At 35.1% G+C, this 26714-nt stretch overlaps 3 protein-coding genes across 5 annotated transcripts in view; 1 reads left to right on the top strand and 2 right to left on the bottom strand.

Annotated features, from left to right (window-relative positions):
* Positions 1-7636, top strand: part of LOC128031781 (neuronal PAS domain-containing protein 3-like) — a 267459-nt gene extending 259823 nt beyond the window's left edge. For both annotated transcript variants that reach the window (XM_052620192.1, XM_052620193.1), the window contains exon 12: positions 1925-7636. In XM_052620192.1, coding sequence (XP_052476152.1) covers positions 1925-3330 — 1406 coding nt within the window. In that variant the 3' untranslated portion in view covers positions 3331-7636. The remainder of the gene's footprint in view (positions 1-1924) is intronic.
* A 1394-nt stretch (positions 7637-9030) lies between these two features.
* On the bottom strand, positions 9031-20384 carry LOC128031782 (prolyl hydroxylase EGLN3). 2 transcript variants are annotated; one of them, XM_052620194.1, is made up of 5 exons: positions 19782-20384; positions 11408-11527; positions 11182-11318; positions 10138-10211; positions 9031-10056 (listed from the first exon to the last, which is right to left on the bottom strand). In XM_052620194.1, exons 1-5 carry the CDS (start codon positions 20352-20354, stop codon positions 10028-10030), a joined length of 933 nt encoding a protein of 310 aa, XP_052476154.1. In that variant the 5' UTR covers positions 20355-20384; the 3' UTR covers positions 9031-10027. The 2 variants fall into 2 exon arrangements, with proteins under 2 accessions (XP_052476154.1, XP_052476155.1); XM_052620195.1 differs by lacking the exon at positions 19782-20384 and adding an exon at positions 17205-17780.
* A 3948-nt stretch (positions 20385-24332) lies between these two features.
* On the bottom strand, positions 24333-26670 carry LOC127933330 (serine palmitoyltransferase small subunit A). Its single transcript, XM_052530244.1, has 2 exons — positions 26360-26670; positions 24333-25357 (listed from the first exon to the last, which is right to left on the bottom strand). Exons 1-2 carry the CDS (start codon positions 26460-26462, stop codon positions 25254-25256), a joined length of 207 nt encoding a protein of 68 aa, XP_052386204.1. The 5' UTR covers positions 26463-26670; the 3' UTR covers positions 24333-25253.
* Positions 26671-26714: the final 44 nt, after the last annotated feature.

Below are 26714 nucleotides of genomic sequence, written 5' to 3'. Positions count from 1 at the left end.
ATAAAACAAAACTAAATTGAAATTTTAAAAAACAAACCCTAAATCAAACAAGTTACTCAAATAAAAGAAATCTCTGTGTCTGTGCTCTTTTCATTTAAAATTTGAGTATTTTAATCATGATCCAAACAAAGATGCAGCATACATGCACAGTTTTTAATCTAAATTAGAATGTAAACTTTAAACATTTTAAGGAAAAACAGAATGTTCTGACTTTACTTTTTTTAAAACTATACTACATAAAACATCTGAACCATACGTGCTGAATGAGACGCAGATTCACTGTCTGACAGCAGGTGGCGCTTATGAACAGCAATGATAGTGTTTCCTGGGTTACTGCTGTAAACAAAGCAAAGCTGTGCTTATGAATGCTGCTTTAATATGCATCATACAGAGACAAGATGAAAATAAAATACCATTCATATAAACTCCTATTCCAAATTGTATCAACATTTATTTTAGCATCTCAATCCGATTTGAATCGTCACATATTTGAATCGATTTTCGACAGGCTCGCGGTTAATCGTTACATCCCTAAAGGTAACAATGTACACAACATACTTGAAAGTTTTCTTTTAACGGAATGCAAATGTCTCATCTGAGGGCTCTTACTGTGCAAATTATCTTCATTTCAATAATTACTGGAAATAATGTAGGACAAGGAAATGTGGTGCTTTCGATATGTCCCTAAAACTGGTGTTAATAGTCAGTTGAAACTCCACAACCATTTGGAGATATTAATTATACATTCCAAAAGAAGATGAAGTGAGATTCCAAAGATAGTGGAGGCTTTGAGTGAACAAGGCCGGTAGACAGTCTGGGGAAAGTGCCAACATATTGGCCCCTGGGCATCTCTGCCTGCCGAGTCTTTTGCCAGCCTTCATCACAAAGGTTACAGACTGTGCCAGCTGCAGCTGGACCAAACCATGCCCTCTTCTCCTCTCACACTCCCTACCTATCTCTACACCCCTCCTTCTCCTTCTGTCTTTCTCTCTCTCTCTCCCTGTGTTTCTCTTCCAATGCAGACATGTTTTTCCTAAGGCCAGAATTTCCAAATCCCTGTGAGAGATATCTGCCTCACAGTTTAGTTTTCCCCCCTCAGTTCTAAATGCATTTACTTTCGAAAGAAAGCATTTCGAAGTATTAATGATTTCTGATACATAGATTGAGCTCGTCTAGTTCTTAATAACCCAGCTACCAAAGACAGTTATTCTGAACAGAATTTGTGTCATTTATGACCAAACTAATGATCAACGATACATCACATCATGAATAATTCACCGGTGGCTAATGCTGGTGCCAAAAATATCATAAACATCAAAGTTTATGTTCCCAGTGTAATTGTTTCCTGTAATTAAAGGTGCAATAGGTGTTTGTCTTTAGAAACATTCTTTGTCTTCACATCCTGATAGAAATCATTAAGTTAATTAGTTTAAATTTATTTATATTTATTTATATATTCTGTGGAAGGCGTAGTACCAAGAAATTTTGGCTTTGGATGGCAATTTGCAATAGCCTTAAGGGGAAGTTCAGGGGAAGTTGTGGCCTAGTGGTTAGAGAGTTTGACTCCTAACCCTAGGGTTGTGGGTTCGAGTCTTGTGCCAGCAGTACCACGACTTAGGTGCCCTTGAGCAAGGCACTGAACCCCAAACTGCTTCCTGGGCACCGCAGCAACTGCTCCGGGTGTGTGTTCATAGTTTGTGTTTGTTCATTGCTGTGTGTGTGCCCTTTGGATGGGATAAATGCAGAGCACTAATTCTGAGTATGGGTCACCATACTTGGCTGAATGTTGCTTCACTTAACATAAAACCCTTGATAATGTTTAGTGAACTATGTGTCATGTGTGAAAAACTTTGCTTTGTCAAATAAAGTATGGCATTGTGATGTGTATGGAAACTTGTCCACTAAACTTTTTTCTTTCTTGCAGAAGACAATGAAAACTTCAAGTCAGATGGAAAAGGGAATCAGTCTTCTGAGAACAGTGAAGATCCAGAGTCGAACAGTAAGAAACAGATGGGCCAGCCACCAGAGCAAGAGATGAGACGACAGGAGGAAGGAGACAGTTCCAGCAATCCAGAAAGTCAGGACAGTGATGATAGTCTGGAACCTTCTGACTGTGAAACTGACAACAAGGAGGGCCGCCTGGGTGGTTTACACATAAAGGTGGAGTGTTATGGTGATGGTGAGGTGGAGGATCTACAGGACTCGCCCTCCTCTTGCTCCTCCTCCTCAGAAGAAGTAGAGGATGAGGTGGAGGATATTGTGAAGGACTGCAACAGTGGAGGAGAGCTGAGCGGACCAGCAATGAGTAAACACCAGAAGAGAAAGAAGAGGAGAAAAAAGCAGAAATGGGATGGAAGTCGACAACGTCTCCGTCTGTCTCCCTCGGCGGCTGCTACCCCCAGCCCTGGCAGCCTGGACCCCACCCTTGGAGACCAGCCTCCCCTCCTGCTTCCACCCTCCCCAACCAATTCCTCTGTGCTGAAGATCAAGACTGAGATGTCAGAACCTATAAACTTTGACAACGACAGCAGCATCTGGAACTACCCACCCAACCGAGAGATCTCCTGCAACGAGTCTCCCTACAGCATGACAAAAACCCACAACACCTTCCCTTCTCCCCCGCACGCCGGCCTGCAGGTGTCCATCCCAGACTCAGTCCTCACTCCACCTGGTGCCGAGGGTGGAGGAGGCAACAGAAAGCCCAACTTCAATGGCAACAGTAGCAACGGCAACAATAACAGTGCCCCCACCTCTGTGTCCAGCGCAACTCCGGGCAGCTTGGTTCCTCCTTCCAGTTCCGCTACTGCTGACCCGCTCTCCCCACCTCTGTCAGCCTCGCCACGGGACAAGCAGCAGGGTACACCCACCTCCTCTGGTTCCCTGCTCTACACCAGTGACCTGGAAGCCCTGCAGAGGTTACAAGCGGGGAACGTGGTACTTCCACTGGTGCACAGAGTCACAGGCACGCTTGCTGCCACCAGCACAGCATCCCCGCGAGTCTACACCACTGGAACGATCCGATATGCCCCAGCAGACGTCAGCTTGGCCATGCAGGGCAACATCTTGCCAAATGCTCACAGCGCTGTGAACTTCGTGGATGGGCCCGGCTTCGGCATAGACCCTAAGACGCCCATGGAGATGCTGTATCATCATGTGCACCGGCTCAACATGTCCACCCCCTTCGGGGGTGCGGTCAGCGGAGCCGGGCTCACACAGATGCCAGCTGCAAATGTCTTCACCACAGCAGAGGGACTTTTCTCCACGCTTCCGTTTCCCGTCTACAGCAATGGCATCCACAACACACAGACACTGGAGCGCAAGGAGGATTGAAGCAAAACATCGAGACCATATTACTGTGTTCAACTGTGTTAAAAAGACTTCTGAGGCAAAAGACTGTGTATCAAAGTTGGGGGAAAGTGAGATGTTCTAGCACTTTGAATTTTGAGCAATTGGGCTTGTGTAACTGAAGTGAATGGGTTTTTCTTCCTGTGTCTTTCTAACTCTTCGAATTTCTCTTTCTTCTTTCTCGCCTCCTTACACAAGTTCTTGATGACGGTTTCTCTAAACAGACTAAAAAGACTTATCTCTATTGTAAAGAGTTCCTTTTGAGCCACAGGGAATTCATAGCACTGTAGCATATGTTTTCTCTGTGGTCAAATATTTGTCCAGAGTATGTAGCATCCTCATTAGGATGTCTTAAACGTATTAGAAAAAGAAAACTGACAAGAAAAGAAACTGTTTCTGTTTCTAAAGGTTTCTTGGTGTAATTGATGCTGACAAAAGGATGTTACCCTATTTGATGTAGTTCAAAGGGTTTTACGGTTCTTTCTAAAGGGGGAATAGTATTTAAGAAATAATGCTTTTTCTTAGTTTTTTTTTTTTTTTTTTTTTTTTTTTTTTTTTTTTTTTTTAATAGCTCAACTTAACTTGCCAATCATGCATTTTAAAAAAGCAATTTTAGCCGGATATTGACCTGTGAATAGAATGTTACTATACAATCCCAGGACATGGAACAGGTCAGTGTGAGATTTTTCCAGTTCCATCTTCTGTTTGCAGATCCATGGTGCTATCATTGAGTTACCCTCACTCAGCTGGCTGATGTAGGTACTGTCCCGGAACTCCAGACAAATGGCGGCTTTAGATCTTTTCAACAGAAAAGTTAAACCCCTAACAGATTATTATTATTATTATTTTGTTTTTTGTTTATTATGTTCATCACTTACCCGTGAGCACAGGAGAGTATTTTAGCTCAATCTGATTGAGTCTATAAAGGGATACAGAAAAGGTTTTTTTTTTATTATTATTATCTCTCAGTGCAACTGAGGCTAATCTTGCATCATAAACTTGAAGATGAATGTTAAACTCCAAACAGGATTTGGTCAGAGCTATGATGAATTGTTTTGGAGATTTTTGGCTTAATTGTTTACACTCCCTCTTTGGCTTACAAGCCTGGTGTCCTTTCCCGAAATCAGTCCCCCTTCATCCCTTACCCCTTGACTCTCTCTGAAAATCACATATCAAATGGAGATTGTAATAAGGACATGCATTTTCAATCAAAAAAATGTGTTTTGAAAATCCACATTCCTAATTTTTATCCACTGTTGCCAAAAAAACTTTACTCCCACAGTTTGGTGTTAAAACACTGTGATTTGATGTTAAAAAAAAAAACACTAAAGTAATAAAACGGAAGAAAACTGTCACTTCATCTTTTGGCAGCCATCCATCAAGTCATCTATTATGCAGCGTGATAACCGTAAACTTGTACAATGTGTAAGTGTCAATGGCTGTCAGTCTCCATAGCAATTTAAGTGTGTGTTACTATATGCAGTATATACTGAGCTAATGTAGCTGTTTTGTCCTTTGTCCTCTCTGTGCTAGTCCGGGCTCGGGAGGGGAAACATTGGTTCTCCTTCCAGCCCCCTTGCAGTCTTAGTGAACCAGTGGAGGTTAGTGGATTTTGTGTGGTGGCCTTCTAATGTAGTGTCACCTATTTTGCTGCTTCCTTTTTGTATGTATTACTTTTTTCTGTTTCTGCTATTGCTTTGCTGTCGTGTAGTCTACAGACCTCTCTCTCTCTTCTCAGAGATAAAAGACTCTAAACTAGCTCAAAGGTTTAAGGAGCCATTTTTTTGCCACTGAGGAATTCTGGGATTGCAGTTTCCAGCTCAAACGTGTTGAGGAATAAAAAAAACGGAAGTAGCATTTAGCAGACTGGAACCTTAAAAGCCTCAGATGTGAAACATTCCCAGAGTCCCTTGTGCTTGTCTTGTGCATTGGGTGTATTTCATTGGTTTCCACCAAACCTGTTGACTTCAAGGACCCTGCAACTCACACACAAAAAAAATAAAATAAAAAAAAAGAGATGACGGTGGTATTTCAGGACAATAAAAAGTTTTAACGATTTCTAAAGAGATGAAAAAAAAAATATTTCGCACTATAAAATCTATTTTTATAGGTGTTTTGGAAATGCATGTTTACTAAGTTGATTGTTTGGTTTACTTGATTTTGTTCGGTCCAGCGGCTTTGTCAATGTTTAGTGTTTTTTAGTCTGTCCAGCAAAGGGAAGGGGGGGCCTTCGTCTTTTTACCTGAATCAGGCTTCCCCCCGACATCAGGAAACTTGTGTCTGTGGTTTCTGTGAAGACGTGTTGTTACTCAAACCCAGGTCATGATGTTAATGTTTTTAAAAATGACAATAACAGGACTCGCTGTTGGAACGGTTGCAGGAGAGCGCGGCGTCACCGCTGCAGGTTAACAGGATCCTAGATTTTAGCATTTTGTACGTAGAGCAGAAGCGGTCGGGACGGGGTTTGGGGGCAGCTCCAAAAACAGACACTGTGGACCAGGAAATACACCCATATGTTACTAACAGAACAGCCGGGCGAGCTGTTTCAATGTATCTGTGTTGTGTCAAAATGATTGCTGGTGATTTAATCTTAAACTAATCTCAGCTGCTGTCAGATAAATAGTGTTTAAAATGACAATATGAGAAATCACTTCATTACCTGTGAAGACTGTGTCTGTGTTTTTAACTATTTCTTGTACAATTATACAGATTCTTTTATGAGGAGCTTGGTGCCAAGTAGAAGAATATGGGAGAAAGGGGATTCTCTGCGTATCAGTGTTAACAGTGTTATAAATTCTAAGTACAAATTAAAATATTAAACAGAGAAAACTATGGTACATTTTTATTTTGTTTTTTGTTTTCGGAGAAAAAAAAAAGACAAAAAACAACTAACTGAAGCTAACTTTGAGTGCCTGGCTTATTTTTTTGGAAACACTTTTTTTTTGTCATTTACCATGAATAATGCTGCAATTCAAAAATGTACATACTTCATTTTACAACAGGGTTATTTTATACTTTTGTAGGTTTTCATCAGTTAAAGCGACATGTCATACATGGTTGTCTTTCTGTAACAGTTTTTTTTACCATCTTACAGGTGCCATATTCATAATAAACTTTTCTTGGATTTGTTACTATCTGGCATCATTTCTTTTACATTCATCATAAGTGAATGCCAAACATCAGTGATTATTCTTTGTGTTTCTACTTTCCTGCTTTATTTTTGTTCTTTCCCTCTTATGTTTTTCTCCCGATCTTTAGTTTTGGTCGACGTAGCCTTTTTTTTAAGTTACCTACAGGTTTCAGGTAAGGGAAATATCAAAATATTCCCATGTAGCCCTGCTGACTTTTGCTTCCACGTACAATGAATGGCAATCCAGTGCATTTGTACCAGGGCCTTTATTTTTGACATCTTTAAGCAGTGGCTGAGTGAATCTCCTATACATTGGACAGAATCTCACGGGTATTTCTTTTTTTTTTTTTTTCACCTCATGGTATCCTCACCAGGTTTTCAATTAGCAGGAATATTTCAATCTGTGTCTTCTATTATACTGATCTCACTGTAACTTCCTACGGCAAAGCTAAATAAAAGGGGGAAAATGCTTCCTTTTAAACGTGTTTTACTTAAGATATTTTTTAACAATGTCAAGGTCTTGCTCTGTGAAAAACAAAAATATATATATTAAACTGCTCAGAGGTTGTTGAAGTAATTTGTGCTACCCAGTTAACTTTCAAAATGTGATGCATTTCAGAGCAAAACAAGATATTCAGGAAGAAAAATGCTTGGACTTGGTGAAGGGATTTGATTTAATGCATTGGGAATTGATAAATGCAAAGTGGTCAGTGTTATAGGCGTATTTGTTTAGAATAACATGCACCAATAAATAAATAAGTCCAGAAACATACATTAAGGAAGTCAATAGAGTTGATCTCATCTTGACTTCATGTTAACAGCTGTCTCAGAGAACATATAAGATTACTATTATGACTTATCCATATCTATCAGAATAATGCACTTCCACATTCACACTATTCCTCCAGCTCATAGCATATATGCTGTGCATGGTAACATGTGCAATGTGCTAGAATTGACCTCCCATTTACAGTTTGTTAAATGAATTGAAAGTAAGTATTTAACGTATTACTTGATCAGACAGCCAATAGTTAAAACAGTTTTCATTTCAAAGATAATAACTGGATGCCAGTCACATGCAACATAATGAGGTCATGTGACAGCACTAATGTTTGAAACATTCACAGTGGAATAACAATGTTCAAAATATAGAGGTGTAGATAGTATGTATGCCGCACAGTGTTCAGTATATTGAGCTAGTTCTCCACTCTGAATAGTTTTTGTTCAATTATAAGTAACACTGTAACTTGTTCATCATTTTTCCTTCACTGTCTCCCTTACACCTTTCCTCTTTGCCCTGTTTTTCTCTCTTGTTCTCTCCCCTCTGCATATCTTTCTCCACTGACTTCAGGCACTGAGGGGGAGGTCACCGCTGAAGCCCACTGAACAAATCCTACCAACTTTAAATATTTTACACAATTTTAAATGAAGTCCATGAATGATAGATCACAGGAGAGAGATAAAGAAAGAGAGAGGAGGGAGGAGGCAGAGGAGGTGAAAAAGCCCAAACCTGAATCCTCCCTAATGATTAGGAGCTGTCCATCTCCCCATGCAGTCCTCATTGGAAATCAGAGTGTTTAAATAGCAAAGAGCCTCTCTTTAGGGCAGATACAGGCACATATATGAATATGAGATTTGAATTGTTTCACATCTACTGAGGTCCATTCATCTATTGTTCAAAGCTGTTTAACACCTGCGTTTGATCAAAGACAGGCATGTTTTATACACGAATAAAAAAAAGACAGGCATGAATCAGACAGACAGATAGATAGATAGATAGATAGATAGATAGATAGATAGATAGATAGATAGATAGATAGATAGATAGATAGATAGATAGATGTTTTCGTGTTCTATTACTTTAGATGTGCGAGGGCACTTGCATACGAGATTTATGTATTTAAGGAGGCGTTTGATTTTTAATCAAATATATAAGTTAATGAAATCCACAGTAAGGCACGAGTGACATCTAGAGGTCACAGTCAGTAATAACATCTGTGGAGCTCTTGTTTCAACAGGTATCTTCTAAGATTTCTAGTCTAATTCTAAGATTTTCATAGACGTAATCACTTTCTTTATTTCCATCTAACAACTAAATGCAAATGTGGCAGGATAATGTTCACTTTACTGAATATGTTTCATATTTTAAATGACTTTATTTTTACATTTAGGCATCTCATGTTTTACATACAGATTTTTACTGGGAAATTTAGCTAAAGCTGTAGTTATATTTGGCCTATTGGAATCATAAAGACCTAATTTTATAGAAATCGTTTTTGCAGTTATCTAACCATTGTTAATTAGCTGAATGCATTAGTTGTGTGGTAATCACACAATCAAACTACGGTTATAGCAGTGGAAATATGAACGATTATAAATGTTTTCCTGAAAGTGTTTGTATATTTTCATTTATTTATTTATTTATTTTAAAAGATAACCATTAAGGATAGAGCAAAAAATAAATAAATAAATAAAACAAATCATACCCAAAAAGAAACGGCTGGTAAACATCTACGCTAAATAAAACAGCACAATGAGGACACAGCGACACCTAGTGGTATATTATGGCCAAAGGAGACATTTATTACTGAAGAAAAAAAAAGTAATATAAACAATGGGACAACTGAAAACATTTTAACACGTTGTTTAATTTGGCCATTTCAAATAGTTGTAAATCTCGATTTGTGTACAGTACATAAACCAACCTGTTAACATGTTTCAGTATTTTTCTCTAGAACAACTTTTGTTAAAGAAACATTTTACGAAACTCAAAATGTTATGAAACAGCTGTCAAATGATATTGATGCGAGGGTGTGGTTGAGCAGCTTTGCTGACCTGCATGCAAGCTGATTCAGGTCTCTCATCAAACACTAACCCACGCAAGGACTGAACAAATAAAGCAATATCATCCGACCAAGTGCTTTTTAAAGGTTTGTGAACACAGTACAGAATGACTTTTATAAACATCTCTATATGAAAGAGTCGTTCAAAAATAATAAAACCTCTGTATATATATATATATATACACACACACACAACTTCAAGTCCACTGACAAGTTTCAAATTTCCTTTCTAATGAAGTGTTCATTAAACAAAGAATGATAAAATATGTGCCAAAACATACAAAACAGCAAAAACGTGCATATAAAAGAAAATATTCATAATGCTTGTTGACATATTTGAGAAAAAAAAATAGTGTTTTATTTATATATGCTTCTATTCTAGTCTTTTTACACATCTAGACAATATAGCTCTGAAAAGTTTTTTCTTTATTTTTTTTTTTAAGAACAATTTTTTTATAATAAACATCTAATAATCCGTTATCAGTATTAAGATTCTCAACATTTTTTACAAAATTGTCTTTACATTAGCAGCGGGTTACTCAAACGACTCTTCACTTATTTTAAGAAACGTATTCAAACATAGTAAATCACAAATACAAAGTGGGGGGAGAGGGTACCATTAGTGCAACAAGCAATGTAAAAATAGAGGGGAAAAAAAGCTAAGTAGACAAAGAAACCCTGTCGGAGGAGACAGGCCAGTGTATTTCTGTTAAGATGATGAACCTTCCTGTGAGTTAGCTGAAATATAAAGGTTTAAACAATTAGATATTTAGAATTAGACTCAAATACAGTGATATTGATGATTTTGACTGAACCAACCTGGCAGATCTCTGAATTTTCGTTTTGCTTCAGCTCTTTCCTCTGAATCAAAGTACCACACAGTGATTGCATACCTGTGACACAAAACACACTTTAGCAAAGATGCCATGAGATCATATAGACATACACAAACAGACCAAAAGTTTGGAAATATTGCTATTTTTAATGTTTTTGAAATAAGTTTCTTCTGCTCATCAAGTCTGCATTTATTTGATCAAAAATACAGAATACAGAAAAAACTGTAATATTGTGAAATATTATGACAACTTAAAATAATAGTTTTCTATTTGAATATACTTTTAAAAAAATATTTTTTTCCTGTGATGCAAAGCTGAATTTTCAGCATCATTACTCCAGCCTTCAGTGTCACATGTAACATCCAGTCGATCACATGATCATTTAGAAATCATTCTAATATTCTGATTTATTATGAGTGTTGGAAACAGTTCTGCTGTCTAATATATTTGATGAATAAAAGGTTAAAAAGAACTGCATTTAATCAAAATAAATAAAAAAATTCTAATAATATGTTTTCTTTACTATCACTTTTTAATCAATTTAACACATCCTTGCTGAATAAAAGTATTGATTTTATTAAAAAATAAAAAAAATAAAAATAAATTACTAACCCCAAATTACTGACAAGTAGTGTATATTGTTATTACAAAATATTTATATTTTAAAAACATAGCTTCTTTTTTTTTATTATTATTAATCAAAGTATCCTAAGAAAGTATCACGTTCTGAAAAAATATTAAGCAGCAGAACTGTTTCCAAGTTTGATAATGAATCATCATATTAGAATGATTTCTAAAGGATCATGTGATAATGATCCTAAAAATTCAGCTTTGCATCACAGAGATAAATGATAATTTAAAGTATAATAAATGTATCACAATATTACATTTTTTTTCTGTATTTTTGATCAAATAAATGCAGGCTTGATGAGCAGAAGAAACTTCTTTCAAAAACATTCAAAATAGTAATGTTTCCAAACTTTTGTTCTGTACTGTATACCTCTGTAACATGAACTCCAAAACTAACCTTGTAGCATACGACGGCTGAACTTCATGAGGGTTTCTACGATCTGACCAGAAAATCAAAAGTCGATCAAATAAAGGCTCGATGTCGGCTACGTAAGGTTTTCCTTCAGGAAAGATCCTTAGCAATCCGCCATGCTCCTAGAAACATACAGTGACATTTGATTAATTAACACTGTACAAAAAATCTTTGGGGAATGAGATTTTAAATAAACTACTGAAAAGCCTACCTTCGCATTCCAGTTTTTATTCAGATAGTAAATACAGGTGACGCAGCGGCCGTCTGCATTAGGGTTATCTACATGTTTCACATATCCTGCTCCATTTCCTGGATAACACGCCACCATCGCCTGAAAAAAAGAAGAAACATGAAACTAAGCTTGAGAGATATCTTACTTTGCATCTTTTCCCAGAAAAGACTATTTCCAGGTAAACATAATGAACGGTTGTCATTTTAAAATATGTATTTGTCATACTAAAAATTGTTGACGATACATTTATTAAGGCATTTCTCTTCTTAAACACAAGTAACAATAAGGAAGTTTTTAAAGTTTAAAATGCAACAACAAATGGTGCTTAAAAGTGTCATTTGTAAATGTTATGATAAATCTAATAATAGTCTATATAGAAATTCTGCTCACATTTGCACTATTTCTGTCATAAAATGAATATATTTCTAAACTGATCTATTTGTTTTAGTGCCGAGACATTTTACACAGGACTGAAAAAAGTTCCCTGGATTTCAAATGTTTGACAAATTTACTTTAAACCTGAAATGGCTTCTAAAGTTTTGTTTCAGTAAACAATATATATCACGTAAACATAATATACCAAACAAACCTGCAATTAGAAAACCGACTAAATATTTGGGGATTTAGTTATTATAAAAGTCTAAACCACAATAAAACAGCTTAGTAAAAAAATAATAATAATAAACTAATACATATTCTTGTCACATCCGTACATGGTGCATATTTGTTTGACTAGCAAGAGTATTTGAAAAATTAACTTACATGATAAATTATCAAAAGCTGATGCATTAATATATGTTTATTATTTAAAAAAGCAATAGTTCACTTGCATGGAACAAGCATATGGATTGTGGTTTCGTATTGGCTGGAAGCGATGGTTTAAAGTTTAACACCTTAATGATGGATTTCTTTCTTCACTGCAGAGCATCTATTAGTGAGCAAGTGACGTAATGCATTTCTCCAAATCATATAAAGAAACAAACTCATATACATCTTGAAAGGCCTGAGGGTGAGTAATTTTCATTTTTACATGAACTTTTCCTTTAAAGGTGACCTATTATGCCCCATTTTACAATATGTAATATAAATCTCAGGTGTCCACAGAATGTGTCTGTGAAGGTTCAGCTCAAAACACCTCACAGATTATTTATTATATAATTTTGAAAATGCCTATTTTGCATCTGCATTTATCTTTAAATGCAAATGAGCTGCTGCTATCTGCCCCCTTTTCCATAATAGGGCTATATAAGTCAGATACTCTGATAAAAGAAAAAAACATCTGTTTGGTTTTTATTATCACGTCTATAGCACTGAAATCATGCATTGTATAGCCATATTAGTTGAAACTTCTGAGCACATGTGCACAGAAAGTCACACGGCTGTCACATGGCATGCGATTACTAAACTAGGTTCTTATTGAGCTAAACTGTCAAATACACATAAGTTAATGTTTAAACACACGAGTTACAAAAACAGTCTATGTCATGTCTGTGAAGGTAAACACCTGGGAAAGAGATTGCATGTTTAGGATGTGTCTCACATGTCTTATAAAAAGTGAATCTGTGGGCTCTTTGATCGCCCCCTGGTGGCTGGCTGCAGTACAGGTCATAAACCCCGCCCTCTCCATGAAAACAAATGGGACTTACACTTCCAATACAATTTTCCCAAAGATGGTTTTGGTCATTTAAGATAGTTATGATGCTGATATATGTTCAATTGTTTGTTTTTGTGATAAGTTTGATTTTAGCTAGTAATTTGATGCTATAAAACGGGACTTATGGTTGATCGGTTCTGCGGGAGTTTGAGCGAGGAAATAAATCTCTACTGTGCAGACTCTGTTTACAAATGATGTCATTTACATAAGACATACTGAGATGCTTTGGCTTTACTTTTCTTTAGTGGAAGTAGAGACGGGTCATCCATATTTTGTTTTACAGTCTATGGGTAATATACAGTAAATAAATAAATCCACTGCTCTCTTTTCTTCTCTCAGGCAGGGACTCTAAACAGTGTTCTGTGCTCATCTGTGCAGCTAACAGAAGAACAGTTTGCATGCTTTGCTCAAACTTTTGCCATGACATTAGTACTGGTATAACGTTGTCACTTGTGAAAACAGAATGGCGGCGCCGTCACCGTGTGTGGAAACGTGCACTGGGGCGCTGTAAAGGGGGGGTAAACGATGACGATTCTCGGGGCCCATGACTAAGAGGGGGCCCAGAGAAGCCCCCAATAAAATTGTGGTACTAAAAAAAAAAATATTTGATAGTAAAAATTATTAACTTTAAATTATTCTATTTGCTGTTTCCTGGTGTCAAAAAATTTATTTGTTTAGGAAACACAAACTTCCGTGGGCCCCTCTCCCCCTCTCGATTATCATAAAATGGTTTAGTCCGCCCAAATTGTATACAGTAACCAAGGCAACACAATAGCGCCGGCAGATTCAACTTGACAGAGGATGTGAAAATGCCTCAAAAATCTGGAAGTCAAAAACGGAAAGAGAAAAAAATAAGAAGTGAAAGAGGCAAAAGGTCGACAGTATGTTACCCAATATTTCACAAGAAAAAGTGGGTTTGTAAGTAGGCCTAAATTGTTAGTGGACCGCCCGTGACAATGATCGTAGCCTACGGCGCTTTTCTATGCGTACGCACGCTTTATACGTGAGGCTCTAGGTCTCTACGGTAGCATTTTTCGATAAGTTGGCACGTTTCGATACTTGTTTCGATCTCATTTTAATATCAGCGCCCCTTTATATGCACGTTACGTTTTTTCACGTCTTTGTTTTTTCAGACGCTTGCAGAAAAAGGCTTACCAAAACAAAGTAACTGGGTTGATCTTATACACGTTTCCTGGGTTGGTAGATGCAGTGGCAACCTGGTTATAGTATATGTCACCTTTAAAGTAAAGCATTGGCTCTATATTGCTATGTTTATTAGTACAAAATTTCAGATTGACTATTAAAAAATACTATTATAATGTTCAAAACAAAGTATGTCTCCTCTCAGCAGACCCCGGTTAACCCCTCCCAACCCTCACATGTATACACACACTGGGGGTAAGAGTCACTGGTGCCCATGTTTACATTTCTGCAGACAAGTCTTTATCATGATCACGATCCCACAACGAGAGTACATACGCAAGTTTGCCGTCATAGCGCAATGTAAACATGCAGCTGCACAGAGAGCAGGAGGAAGTGTGTGCGTGGCTGAAGAGAGTAAGCTTGGCCAGCAGCCCGTGTGCTGAGGGTTTAATGACAGTGCTACGTGTTGAGCGTGAGTCTGCAGCACCACACAGACTTCAGCTGTGACAGCCAACTAGCGGACACAATCCAGAGCTCTGATTCATCACACTTAACCATTTCAAAACACTGATTTATGCAATGATAATACTCTTGATCCGCTTACTAACGAAGAAGAATTGCACTCAAACAAGTAATTATTTTATTCTGACGTTCAAGGCTGTCATTTTGTTATTAGGGATTATGATGTCACTAGTTTTTGGAAGAGATGACAGACAAAAAAGTGTTTTAGAGCAACTAAATTCCTAGCTTCTGGACAATGTTTGAAATTTTGTATTACTGTGCACTTCTTGTGCTATTGTCTCTTTATGACAAATCGCCTGTTTTACTTAAATTCAGCAGACTACAAAATAACAGAAAATCGAAAATAGCCAGTTTCTTGACTTTTTGTGTGTGTGTGTCCACAGCTGGCTTTGGTAAAAGTGGCTCTTGAACATCCTGTTGCTTCACTAACCCAGAGTTCAGCAGTGTAGTGAGAAGAGTCACGTACTGTTCACAACAGCAGAAACTGAAAGCCTATCTCTGCCATTCATCAGCAGGCACAGTAAATACTGTGTGCCAAATCACTCTACTGTAACTGCTCCAAACAAAGAGCCAAACAAAGACAGAAACTAAAGCTTAATGGAGTGAGAACCAGATAAACAAACAGAATACTCTGAAATCATTAAAAACACAGAATAATCAACAAGTTGTAATGTACTTTTCATCATGTACACTTGTGTACACACTACTGTTTCAAAACATTCGGGTCAGTAAGATTTTTAAGAATTTGATCATTTTATTTAGCAAGGATGCTTTAAATTGATTGAACGTGAAAGTTGTGACATTTGCCATCTTCTTAAGTTGTGACAACACAAGACATTTATAATTTTACAATAGATTTCAAGTAAGTGCTTTTCTTTTTTTTTCAATCTTATATTAAAAATATTACTGCCCCCCCCTCCCCCAAAAAAATAAGCAGTATAAATTTTTTTTTAACATTGATCAATGTGTCTTACGCAACAAACTAGCATATTAAGATTATTTTTATTGATCATGTGACACTGAAGACGTAGCAATAGCTGCTGAAAATTCAGCTTTGAATGACAAAAATAAATCATATGTTAAAATATATTAAAATAGAGACCAGTTAATTTAAATTGTATTTTAAAAAAAATTACTGACCCCAAACCTCTGAACTGTAGCATGCATAAATAAGCTTATATACGTTATATTTGTTATGTTTATATTTATATATATATATATATATATATATATATATATATATATATATATATGTATATATATGTATATATATATATATATATATATATATATATGTATATATATATATGTATATATATATATATATATATATATATATATATATATATATATATATATATATATATCACACTACCAGTCAAAAGTTTGGGATCTGAACTATTTTTTATGTTTTTTACAGGAGTTTCTTATGCTCACCAAGGCTGCATTTATTTGATAACAAATACAGGGGGAAATTATATTGTGAAATATTATGATGATGTAAAAATAACCTTTTTCTATTTAATATTCATTAAATTATAATTTATTCCTGAGATGCAAAGCAGATTTTTCAGCATCATTACTCCAGTCTTCAGTGTCACATGATCCATCAGAAATAATTCTGTATGCTGATTTATTATCAGTGTTGAAAATGATATGCTGCTTAATATTGTTTTGGAACCTGTGATACTACTCAGGATTCTTTCATAAATAAAAAGTTCAAAAGAAGAGCATTTATTTAAAATATAAATATTTTCTAACAATATGCACTGCCATTCAAAAGTCTGGGGTCAGTAAAAATTTTATTCTTAATTTTTTTTGAAAGAAATTAAAACTTTTATTCAGCAAGGATGTATTAAATTGTTAAGAAGGGATACCACAGATTTATATTGTTAGAAAATATTTATATTTTGACTAAATGCTGTTCTTTTATATATATATATATATATATATATATATATATATATATATATATAATTATATTATATTAAATTAAATTATATTAGATTATATTATAAAATTTAATAAATAACTATTTTAATGCTTAGTATATTTTCATAAGCAAAAGGCTATTTGTTTATGAATATACAAATTTACAAAATTAACAACAACTTTATTACTTTTTTAAACTATTAACTTGTGAACTGTACATTCATTAATGGCTAATTTACTTTTAATGAAAGTTATTATAAAGGCTTCCCAGCGAGTAGCCTAAAGACTATACAATTCATACACGTATAAAATCTTAATTAAAAACATACATGCCATAAATAAACAAATACGACAATATAATATAAAATACAACACTTCTAACTGAAAATACATTTGTGATCTGATAAGAATTGTATCAAGTTGTTAGTGTAATTATTTACGTTACTATAAAACATTTCATCAATTAATTAACCTACGTTAATCATTCGATTCATTCTCAGCACTTGAAAGTTCAATAAAGCTTACCTTTGACCTCGCGCGAATACTTTTGCCCAGTCGACCCATACACAGAGAAATAAGTTTGTCTATGAGTGTTAATAAGAAGTTGACAGCCTCCGTGCCGCTCTCGGTCCCGTTAACCCAAGTTATTTTATCTCCTCTGATGCTTCTTCTGCAAACTCCATTGCTTCTTCTGGCCAGCTGGCCGTCGTTGAGAAGCCCACAGGAATGCATGCGTTTGACCTGACCCAGAACCATATGGCCCGCGATGTCCCCCAGAAAATGATCCACATAAAAGAAGCCTTGGTCCAACAGAGCCGGGGCCACTTGCTCTAAAGCCAAACTCTCCAACTGCGAGTCCAGCGCGTGCTGAAGAAATGGCATTCTGTCTTGAGCTCGTTGCATTCAAAACTAACGACAGTTTTTCAAAGCAGCCTAATATCCCTCAACAGACGTGTAAACAATGTCCCAGGCAGGCAGCAGACGGGCTGTAAGTGAGCTTTATAGTCTCTCTGTGACTGTGTGAGGGTCCATGAGCGCGAGAGGACCGGAGCGCAGAGCACCTGCGGCGCATGTGGAACGTGCAGAATGTGTGTCGCGCTTCAGTGGGCGGATATTCTTGTGAAAACCCCATTCAGTGCGCATAAGTTCAACAACTAAGAGCTGGAAGATGCATGATTCATGTAACCCAACAGGTGTCTTCCTATAGGGGTCGCTTGGCGGCTCAGAAAGCCGAGTCCTCCATTCATCCGCGTTCACATATCAGGGTATTTTTTACTTACTGGAGAGTGGAGACACCTACTTTAATGTAACTTATTTTGAAAAAAGATAATTTTTTGATTGGAACCTTACAGACAAATGGCAGCTGTCCTCTGAAATCGCTATGGAATGTTTAAATTATCAACAACTTTGATTGAGTTATCCTGAACAGCGCTGAGAAATAGAACGCGTGTCACGTGATATCGCCGCCTACGTGCTACTTCAGGAGTATTCTTAAAACTAATTAACATATGAATAGAGACCATAGACTGTATAAAAACAGATAGTGACACACTGAGATACTCTATTGATTGAAATGGAAATAGCCTTCAGAGCGAGGTTAAGCATTCTCTGATGATAAGCCATCAAGGGTAAAGTGACCCTTGAAATGTTTGCTTGGTGACGAATTGTTTGTTTGTCGTTTTTTGAAAAAAAACTTTTTTTTAAACTAAATGTAAATAAAAATACATATTAATTATAATAATAAAATAGAAACAAATTTTTTGACTGTAACGAATTGCTAATATCCGTCTATTAAAATCGCTTTAAAAAGTATGTGTCAATAAATAAATGTTTTAAAACAAAATAGAAACAAGAAAATAATGCTTGTATTTGTTTCTATATTGTTTCTATATAGAAACAATTATTGTATGGCTCTGTGACGAATTACTAATGTTCATATTTTGTAATGTAAATAAATATAATTAAAAATCATTAAAAATACAAGAGTAAACCATATAAAAACGAATAAAAACATATTGAAACAGATATTGTTTGATTCTGTGACGAATGTTGTCTTTTAGTCTAAGTCACTTTTCTAAAATATAATGTAAATAAAGACTAAACATTGTTATAATAATAACAATATAGAAACAAAAGAAAATATTGTTTGGCTCTGTGATGAATTGCTAATATTCGACTATTGTAAGTCGCTTTTAAAAAAATGTAAATGCAAATAAAAAATAATTGAATAATATTTGTAGTTTTTTTATTAATACATGAATATGCTATAGAAAAACTACTTAGTTTTAAAGTTTAAAAAAATCAAGTCATTGACAAAATGTAAACTTTAAATTGAAAATTTAAATACATATGATGCATTTAATCATTAGACCTAATTTATTTATGTGTTTACTTTGTCCCTTTTTTTTTTTTTTTTTTTTTTTTTTTGCTTCTCTATGTCGTACGTGACATCCTCCAGGTCGTTAAGCCCCGCCCATTTAAGACTACAGATTCCTGCATTCATGCCATTCTACCGTCGTGTTGTATTTCTACGAGTTCAACCAAACTGTGCCGATGTACAGACTGTAATGCCCAGCCGGGTCAGAACACATCAAGGGATGCGACACTGATCTCATGCAAGCTTCACATGCCAAACAATTGATGAGGAAGGAAAACTAATAGAAATGAGATCACCAATGCTTTAATCTCAATGACCGTGTCTTGTAATTAGAGTATGTGACATTGTACGTGACATTTATGAGCTCATTTTATAGTCATGCCACCGCCATTGAGGATCCGACGAGCCGCATGTACGCGCACAAATCTCTCGAAGGGAACAAGGGGCGTTCTCAAGAAGTGTTAAACACAGCTCTTCTGTGAGCCGTTAATGCTTTTTGACAGACTTACAAAAACACGTGCATCTCTCATGGTCAAATGTAAAACTTTGCATTGCAACTCTTTTAGAATTGTCTTATCAGGATGAATTGCTCGTGCAGCTGTATCCATCACATATTGGATACAGCTATTTCCATTAAATACAGATAATTTTAAGCCTGTCATGTTTGGATGCTTAGGAAACTTTAGGAGCAGCTCAGTGGGGTAAAGTGCATTAGCAACACTCACCTTATGTCTTCCTCTGATTTTGAACTTGTCCAGTTTGCCGTCTGCGCAAGTGATGATCTTGTCCATTCGGGTCAGCAAATAGCCAATGTTTTGGCATCCGCTTTCGGTGCCATCGACCCATGCAATCTTGTCCGCTCGAATAGATTTGCTTTTGTTTAGTTTTTGGCTCACTAACTGTCCATCCTGCATGTTACCACTCTGATGAATGCGCTTCACCTCCTGCACAACGCGCTCTCCGATTCTTTCCCCTAGAAAATGATCAGCTATACACAAACCGTAGGTGTTCATGCACGGGACGATGTATTGCAAGACTAGTTTGTGTGTGTTTAGTCGTTTGTGTTCTTTAGATTTTGCCCGGTTACTGCGGGGCTTCCTGAGCTCTCTGGGCAGCTCCATGCATCCACTTGTTTCATCTGGACGCCTTTGTGGATCATTTCTGATGGTTTGTTCTCCAGAGGTCTGTTCTGCAGCCTGATTTCCTTGAGATTCTGCCATCGAGTCGAGTGAAGCAGAAGTGCCGAGCGCGCACTTCATATCAGATGAAAGGGGAGAGTCTGAGTACGTGAACACCATCACATGTGTCAAAGCCTAATTTAGAGCTTACACAAGCCTGCACAGACAAGATTCTCACAGATGATGGATAATTACTTCTTATATGCCCTGGAGAGAAAAAGCATCAATGTCAATATCAGTCATAACTCCTCCTTGTCATGATGCATTAGTCATGTGTCATTGAGCCATTAACAAGGTTGTTATAATAATAATTAATTCATGCAAATATTATTATTAGGAAAATCTGATCATATGCACATATTTGATTTGCCTTAATTCTTTTTGACCTAGAAATAATGTAAAATCTGTAATATTTCTTCTTTAGCCTAATCATGGCTTAACTATGTTTTAAATGTTAACTTAAAAAAAAAGAAAATATATAAATCATAAAATGCAATAATAGTTTTTCACTGATGAAAGATGATTACATCTTATGTGTCCTGGAGGGAAAACATAAATGTTAACACTCATGTAATGCATAAATATTATTAAGTGTCACCGAGTCATTAAAAAATTTAATTATAATAATAATACTTTATTTATGTTGCTGTTGTTTGTGTTTTTACATAATAATAATAATAAAGATACTTTTTGTATCTTAAATTATGTTTTAAAAGTTCAAAACAAACAAACAGATTTAAATAATAATACGTAAAAAAAAATCTTGTTAAGTGTCTAATAACTATTTGTCTGGCTGCATACTACTAATAATGTATTTTTATTATTGAAATGTAAGAAAATCTGACCTGTACAAAGTTTGTTTATACCAAGCTGAGCAACACATTTTTTAAACATAGAAATAATGCAGAATATTACATATTTCTTTTTTTTTTTCATATGTTTTAAAAGTAAAAAAAAAAAAAATGCAGATTGAAATTTGGAAAAGTTCTGACAGAAGCTTTGCCAGTCATTCACCTTCAAATACACATACCCCAGTTTGTCACAGTTTATCATCAGATCTCAAATGTGTTTAATCATATTTGTATATTAACTGGAAGTCTATTTTCACTACATATTACAGTCATGTTAATCATTCTTTTTCTCTAGATCTGAAAGTGATGTGGCTCTGAAATGGCTTGAAACAGCAAAGAATGCATGTTGATTTGGTGAAAATAACATGGAAATAATTCAAGCCATATCACTGAAATGATGAAATGACAGCTATCTATTTGCTTTGCTTTCTGCAGACAGAAAGGTCAGAGGGAACACATTGTGCAAAAGAATATGAAATGATGTTGTGATGTAAATTCAGATGTTACAACATACATTAGTTCACCTCAGACTTTCCATGGGTAAGTCAGGTAAAATCAATATGTGCACGAATGCTTTTACAACTGTTTTGTATAATATAATATAATGCATGCAGTCAAGCCGGCACCTGATTTTGGTTTGGGTCAGAATATCAATGTCTTTCCTGAATTGTGTTTATCTTTAAAGGAATGGTTCACCCAAAGATGAAAATTTACTAAACATGTGCTCTCAGGCCATCCAAGGCGTAGATTCATTTATTTCTTAATCACAACAGATTTAGAGAAATTTTGAATTACATACCTTTCTCATCCACAGATCCTCTGCAGTGAATGGGTGCCGTCAGAATGAGAGTCCAAACAGCTTATAAAAACTCTACATCTAATCCACATGACTACAGTCCACCAATTAACATCTTGTGAAGTGAGACATTTTAACCTGTCACTCTCACATCAAAATCCACCAACATATTATATGTTTTATTTGTTTTTGCTTGTAAACAGTGCTGGATCTGTGCATGTTTCTCTCCTGATTCAGACAACATTTTAGACGGAAGCAGTGGTTTGAAGTAAGGTTGTCTTGATGGATTTTGTTCTTACAAACATGCAGCGTTTCACCTCATGAGACGTTTATTGTTTTTATCAGCTGTTTGGAGTCTCATTATGACGGCACCCATACACTAGAGTGCTATTTGGTGAGCAAGTGATGAAATGGTAAATTTCTCTCAATTTATGGCCTGAGGGTGAGTAAATAGTAATTTTTTGGGGGTGAGCTATCGCTTTAAGAGTTGAAAGTGCCATATAAGTTGAACTGGATGTGTATGTACCAACAGTAAACAGCTGAAATGCTGCCTTGCCCAATTGCTTTTTCCTAGAATTGCAACTCAGCAACAGTGCAAACTCCAGACGACCTGTGATGGTGTACGTGAGAACACCCTCATCCTCTAGTTTAAAGTGTAACCAGCTGCTATTTTAATTTTGAGCTCATCTCAATGATATGAATCCGAGAGCTGGACATGATATCATTGGATGCTGTGTCAAAGCTGACTGTAAACTAAACAGATATCTTCAATTACACCTGTTCGGCAAAGATCAATATGTATCAACTTGGTAAAGAAAACAATTATTTCTCAGAAATGTGTGTTGTAGGTTAACTAAATGTTTTAACCAAGATAACCACTGTGAACAACTGATAAATATTATTCTCCTGTTGAAATGTGTTTTGTATACGTGCCGAGACACGTAGTCATGAACGTGTAATCATATATGCTCATGTTGTCCCAGCTCTTTACAAATATATTTTAAATATTTATAGCACACATGTACTGCATAAATTTAGCAAGGGGAAGAGAACATGATTATTATTTGTTTTATTATTATTACAAATCTAACAGCCATCTTTTGGTATAAGAACACTGTAAAAAAATGAATCATGGGTCTTGAATCATGAATTAAAAATTAAAGTGGTAATTAATTACATTTTATTTTTAAATAGTGTACATTTTATTAAAGAAATTGCGGTTCAGTGTTATGTAGAAAATATTGAGAACTTTTCACTAATAAAACCAAGAGATATGTTTTCCCAATTTCTTTTTTTTTTTTTTTATGAAACTTTTTTTCAGTTTTATGGCTTGAATTGAGGAACTGATTCAAATGAAAGAATAAAATAAGGAAAGGTGGCGTTATGTTGTCCGTTATGTTGAGGTTTCTATCATTACCACTGTGCAGAAGAGTAGAGCTTATGGATAACATTTCACTAATAATATTAAATTGTGTCAAAGATTAAATAATTTAGGAGATTTTACATTATTTATTCAGGTCCATTCCATTAAATAATCAAGCATTAAAAACTACTAAAGAAATGTTAAGTGTAATGTTGTTACCATAATGTTGTTTTTAAGTATAGATAAAACATTTTTTACAGTGAAATTTTTATATGCCAGTAGTCCTTGAAAAAAGTATATTGAGATTTTTTTATATTAATATTTAATGTTGATTGAATTAATAGTGTTAAAATTGCTCCAGTAACACTTAGGTATATTATCAATCGTATATTAATATTTAATATTAATTTAATTACCAGTGTTTCAGTTTATTAAATTAATTATGAAAATGTAATTAAAATTATGTTAAAACACTTATCAGTCATAGTTCCCTTTCGGTAACTGTAGTTTTAATTACATACAATTTTAGTTTTATTAATATTTTGGTGGAAATGGGAATTTGCACTGCTTTAGCTGTTTTCTTAAAGTCACTTTCTAATTTGTGAAGCTCGATTATTGTTTGCTGTATATCAGAAATATATTCTTTGGTTTTTCTCAATGTGAATTTGGCCTTTGTTTTCCCACCTCTTTATATTTCTGTGAAACCATGGCTGTATAACAGGAACAGATTTTATTTCATCTTCATAATCACCCTGCTATGCTCAAACTTGTAGATATGAATGGGAATATACTTCACAGATATTTTACTCATAAGAGTTTCTAGGGGTACCAATAATTGTGTCAAATGTGTCTTTGAGAAAAACATTTCATAAGGAGGTTTTCCCCCATTTTCAATTATTTTAGTTTACTGAAAGGTTAAATAATTTTTTAATAAAATATGAAAATTATTAACAATGCAGCTTTATTTGTATAGCCTTCTTTGATAATATTTACCAAGGGTGCCGATATTTCTGACCACGACTGTATACAGTATAAAATATTTTAGTTCAGAATTATATTTAAAGCACAAAGGAGACATGCATTTATCATTTGAAAGGGATTAAATCTTTATTACAGGATCATGTTGATCATAATTATGTAGCAACAAAATATTAAACAACTTCAAGATTTAATCTTTTAATTCATGGATATAATTTCTATTTCATAACTAGTATAGTATTTCGTAACTAATGGCAAGATAATAGCACGTTATTCAGGTTAATTTTACCTACTGATGAAATACATACAAATTTACAGTCAAATGCATCAAAACTTTAAATAAAAAAGAAAAACATTATCCAAAAAAATTAAGTTTCATACCTCAAAATATGTTTTACTTTCACACAAAGTAAAATAGATAATTTTACTGAGCATGTGCAGATTATATGCCTCAGTCATGTCAAACAATTAAAGAAAGAGTTTATTAAAGCAGGGTTTTTTTTTTCTCTGAGCAAACAGGTCTGAAGTATCAACAATGACATCACATCAGCGCAGGTAATTATTTACTGCATGACTCACAAGTGTCTGATAAAAATAGATATCTAATTCATCAGTCCACTATAGCAAACAAATCATTTCAGGTCAGCCAAAATACATCTCTACAAAACTTTACAAATATGTATACAATTAAATATACACATTTAGAACAAAAAAATACTTAGCATCTGAATAAACCACTGTCATGGAAATTAAATAAAGCATTATTTAAAAAAACAAAAAAAGTGTCTTAAAATGATGTATTTCAAGCAAGGGCAGAATGTGCTTTTGCAGTTGCACACTGTGCTCTTCACACATAATTAGCCAGGCCTTAATCACACACTGCTCAGCGGCGGTCTCCAACACACACACACACACGTCCTCGTTTGAAGTCAATCACAGACATCCTAGTGAATAGTTCTAAAGCAGTTCATTTTTCGGCCACCAGGTGGAGGTCGCGAGCCCCCCCCCCCCAATGGTCACGACTGATGACGTCACTGGACCACTTCAAAATAGTGTAATATGGCCATTATGTGCTGAGGCATAAACACATAACCGGTGTAGATGGCCATCGCTGCCACTGTGACCAGGAGAGAATCTGACAGGCTTATTAAGGAAATTATTTTGCAGAAGGAAACACAGTTATTATAGGATACTAAAACCATAAAAAACGGTTTTTTTTTCGTAATGGAAATAAAATTTGTAAAAAAAATAATAATAATAAAAAAAAAGTTTTGTTGGACTAGAACTGAAATAAGAATTAATTTTAACTATATAGACATATAATATATATAAACAGAAAATATAAAAATAAAATACAATTTAGTCAATTAATAAAAAAAATATAATAGCATCTCAGTGATACTTGAATAACACAGAAAGGAAACTATGACTGACATCTAGTGAATAGTTATGGCATTTAGCTTCAAAATAGACAGCAGACTAATAATATATATATATATATATATATATATATATATATATATATACATTTTAAGAAACACTGTATTTGTTAAACATTGATTATTTGTGGCTCCAAATACAGCAAAACTCTGATATATAAAATTCATATTCATATATATACACAAACACACACACATCACTACAGAAAGGCTGAATAAATGAATGAAGCAAGTGCATCAGGTTACAGTCAAATTAAAGATCTTCTTTCTAAAGGAGTTCTGAAAATCAGGTCACGATCTGTCAAATATTTAAATGTTAAACGACATACCCACCAGAAGCACGTTGCATGGCACATTCTGTTCAAAACTAGCCACAGTTCATTTTTTCCGAATTAATATAAAGTCACTCGTATAAACATAACTTTAAAGAGCAACTAATGCGAATCAACAGATTTGCGATCAGCAAACCAGCCTTCATAGTCAACGCTGGATGAAAATACATTCATCCGTTGAGGTAACGTTAGAAACAACATTTAAATATATTATACAAATATTTAGTTAGTCGCACGATACAGGTAAGAGTGCGACACACTTGAATAATAAGACAATCTGATACCTTCCGTGGAGGTAGGAACTCTCCCAAATGCTGTTTCTTAAGAAATAAAAATCGATTTATTTTATATATAAAAAAAGGATACTGAAGATAGTTCTCTCCCAAGGCTCCAACATATAGAGAGCCGTTACGAGCAAATATTGGTAATAAAACCAAGATAACTGTTTCCAGGCATCACCTAACGCCATATTTTCTCCCGGTCCGTGTTGGTCCCACTGCTCCCTTTCCGGTCCACATCAAAACAAAATAAAAGTGGAATAAAAGTAGAATAAAAATGGAGGGAAGTAATGAGTAACAAAATAAAAGTCCCGACGAAAAAGAGCGACAACTTGGAAACATACAACATACGACATACAAACTTCACAAAGATGCCGTCATAATTGTTAGGAAATTATTTTTCTATAAAATCAAAATGAAAACATTCAGACTGAGATCACATT

The sequence above is a fragment of the Carassius gibelio genome, chromosome A17, assembly GCF_023724105.1.
Source record: "Carassius gibelio isolate Cgi1373 ecotype wild population from Czech Republic chromosome A17, carGib1.2-hapl.c, whole genome shotgun sequence".
NCBI classification, from domain to species: domain Eukaryota; kingdom Metazoa; phylum Chordata; class Actinopteri; order Cypriniformes; family Cyprinidae; genus Carassius; species Carassius gibelio.
Note: the sequence above shows the minus strand (reverse complement) of the source record. Positions and strands in the feature narration are given on the sequence as shown.

Excerpts from the sequence above, each read along its gene's own strand:
- LOC128031782 (XM_052620194.1), bottom strand. The coding sequence starts at position 20,354 with ATGGTGTTCACGTACTCAGACTCTCCCCTTTCATCTGATATGAAGTGC. Across the intron at positions 11,528-19,781 it reads AAATCAGAGGAAGACATAAG|GCGATGGTGGCGTGTTATCC; the intron begins GTGAGTGTTGCT and ends TCTTTTTTTCAG. Across the intron at positions 11,319-11,407 it reads ATAAAAACTGGAATGCGAAG|GAGCATGGCGGATTGCTAAG; the intron begins GTAGGCTTTTCA and ends GTATGTTTCTAG.
- LOC127933330 (XM_052530244.1), bottom strand. The coding sequence starts at position 26,462 with ATGGCGTTAGGTGATGCCTGGAAACAGTTATCTTGGTTTTATTACCAA. Across the intron at positions 25,358-26,359 it reads TTGGGAGAGAACTATCTTCA|ATTCTCTCCTGGTCACAGTG; the intron begins GTATCCTTTTTT and ends TAAGCCTGTCAG.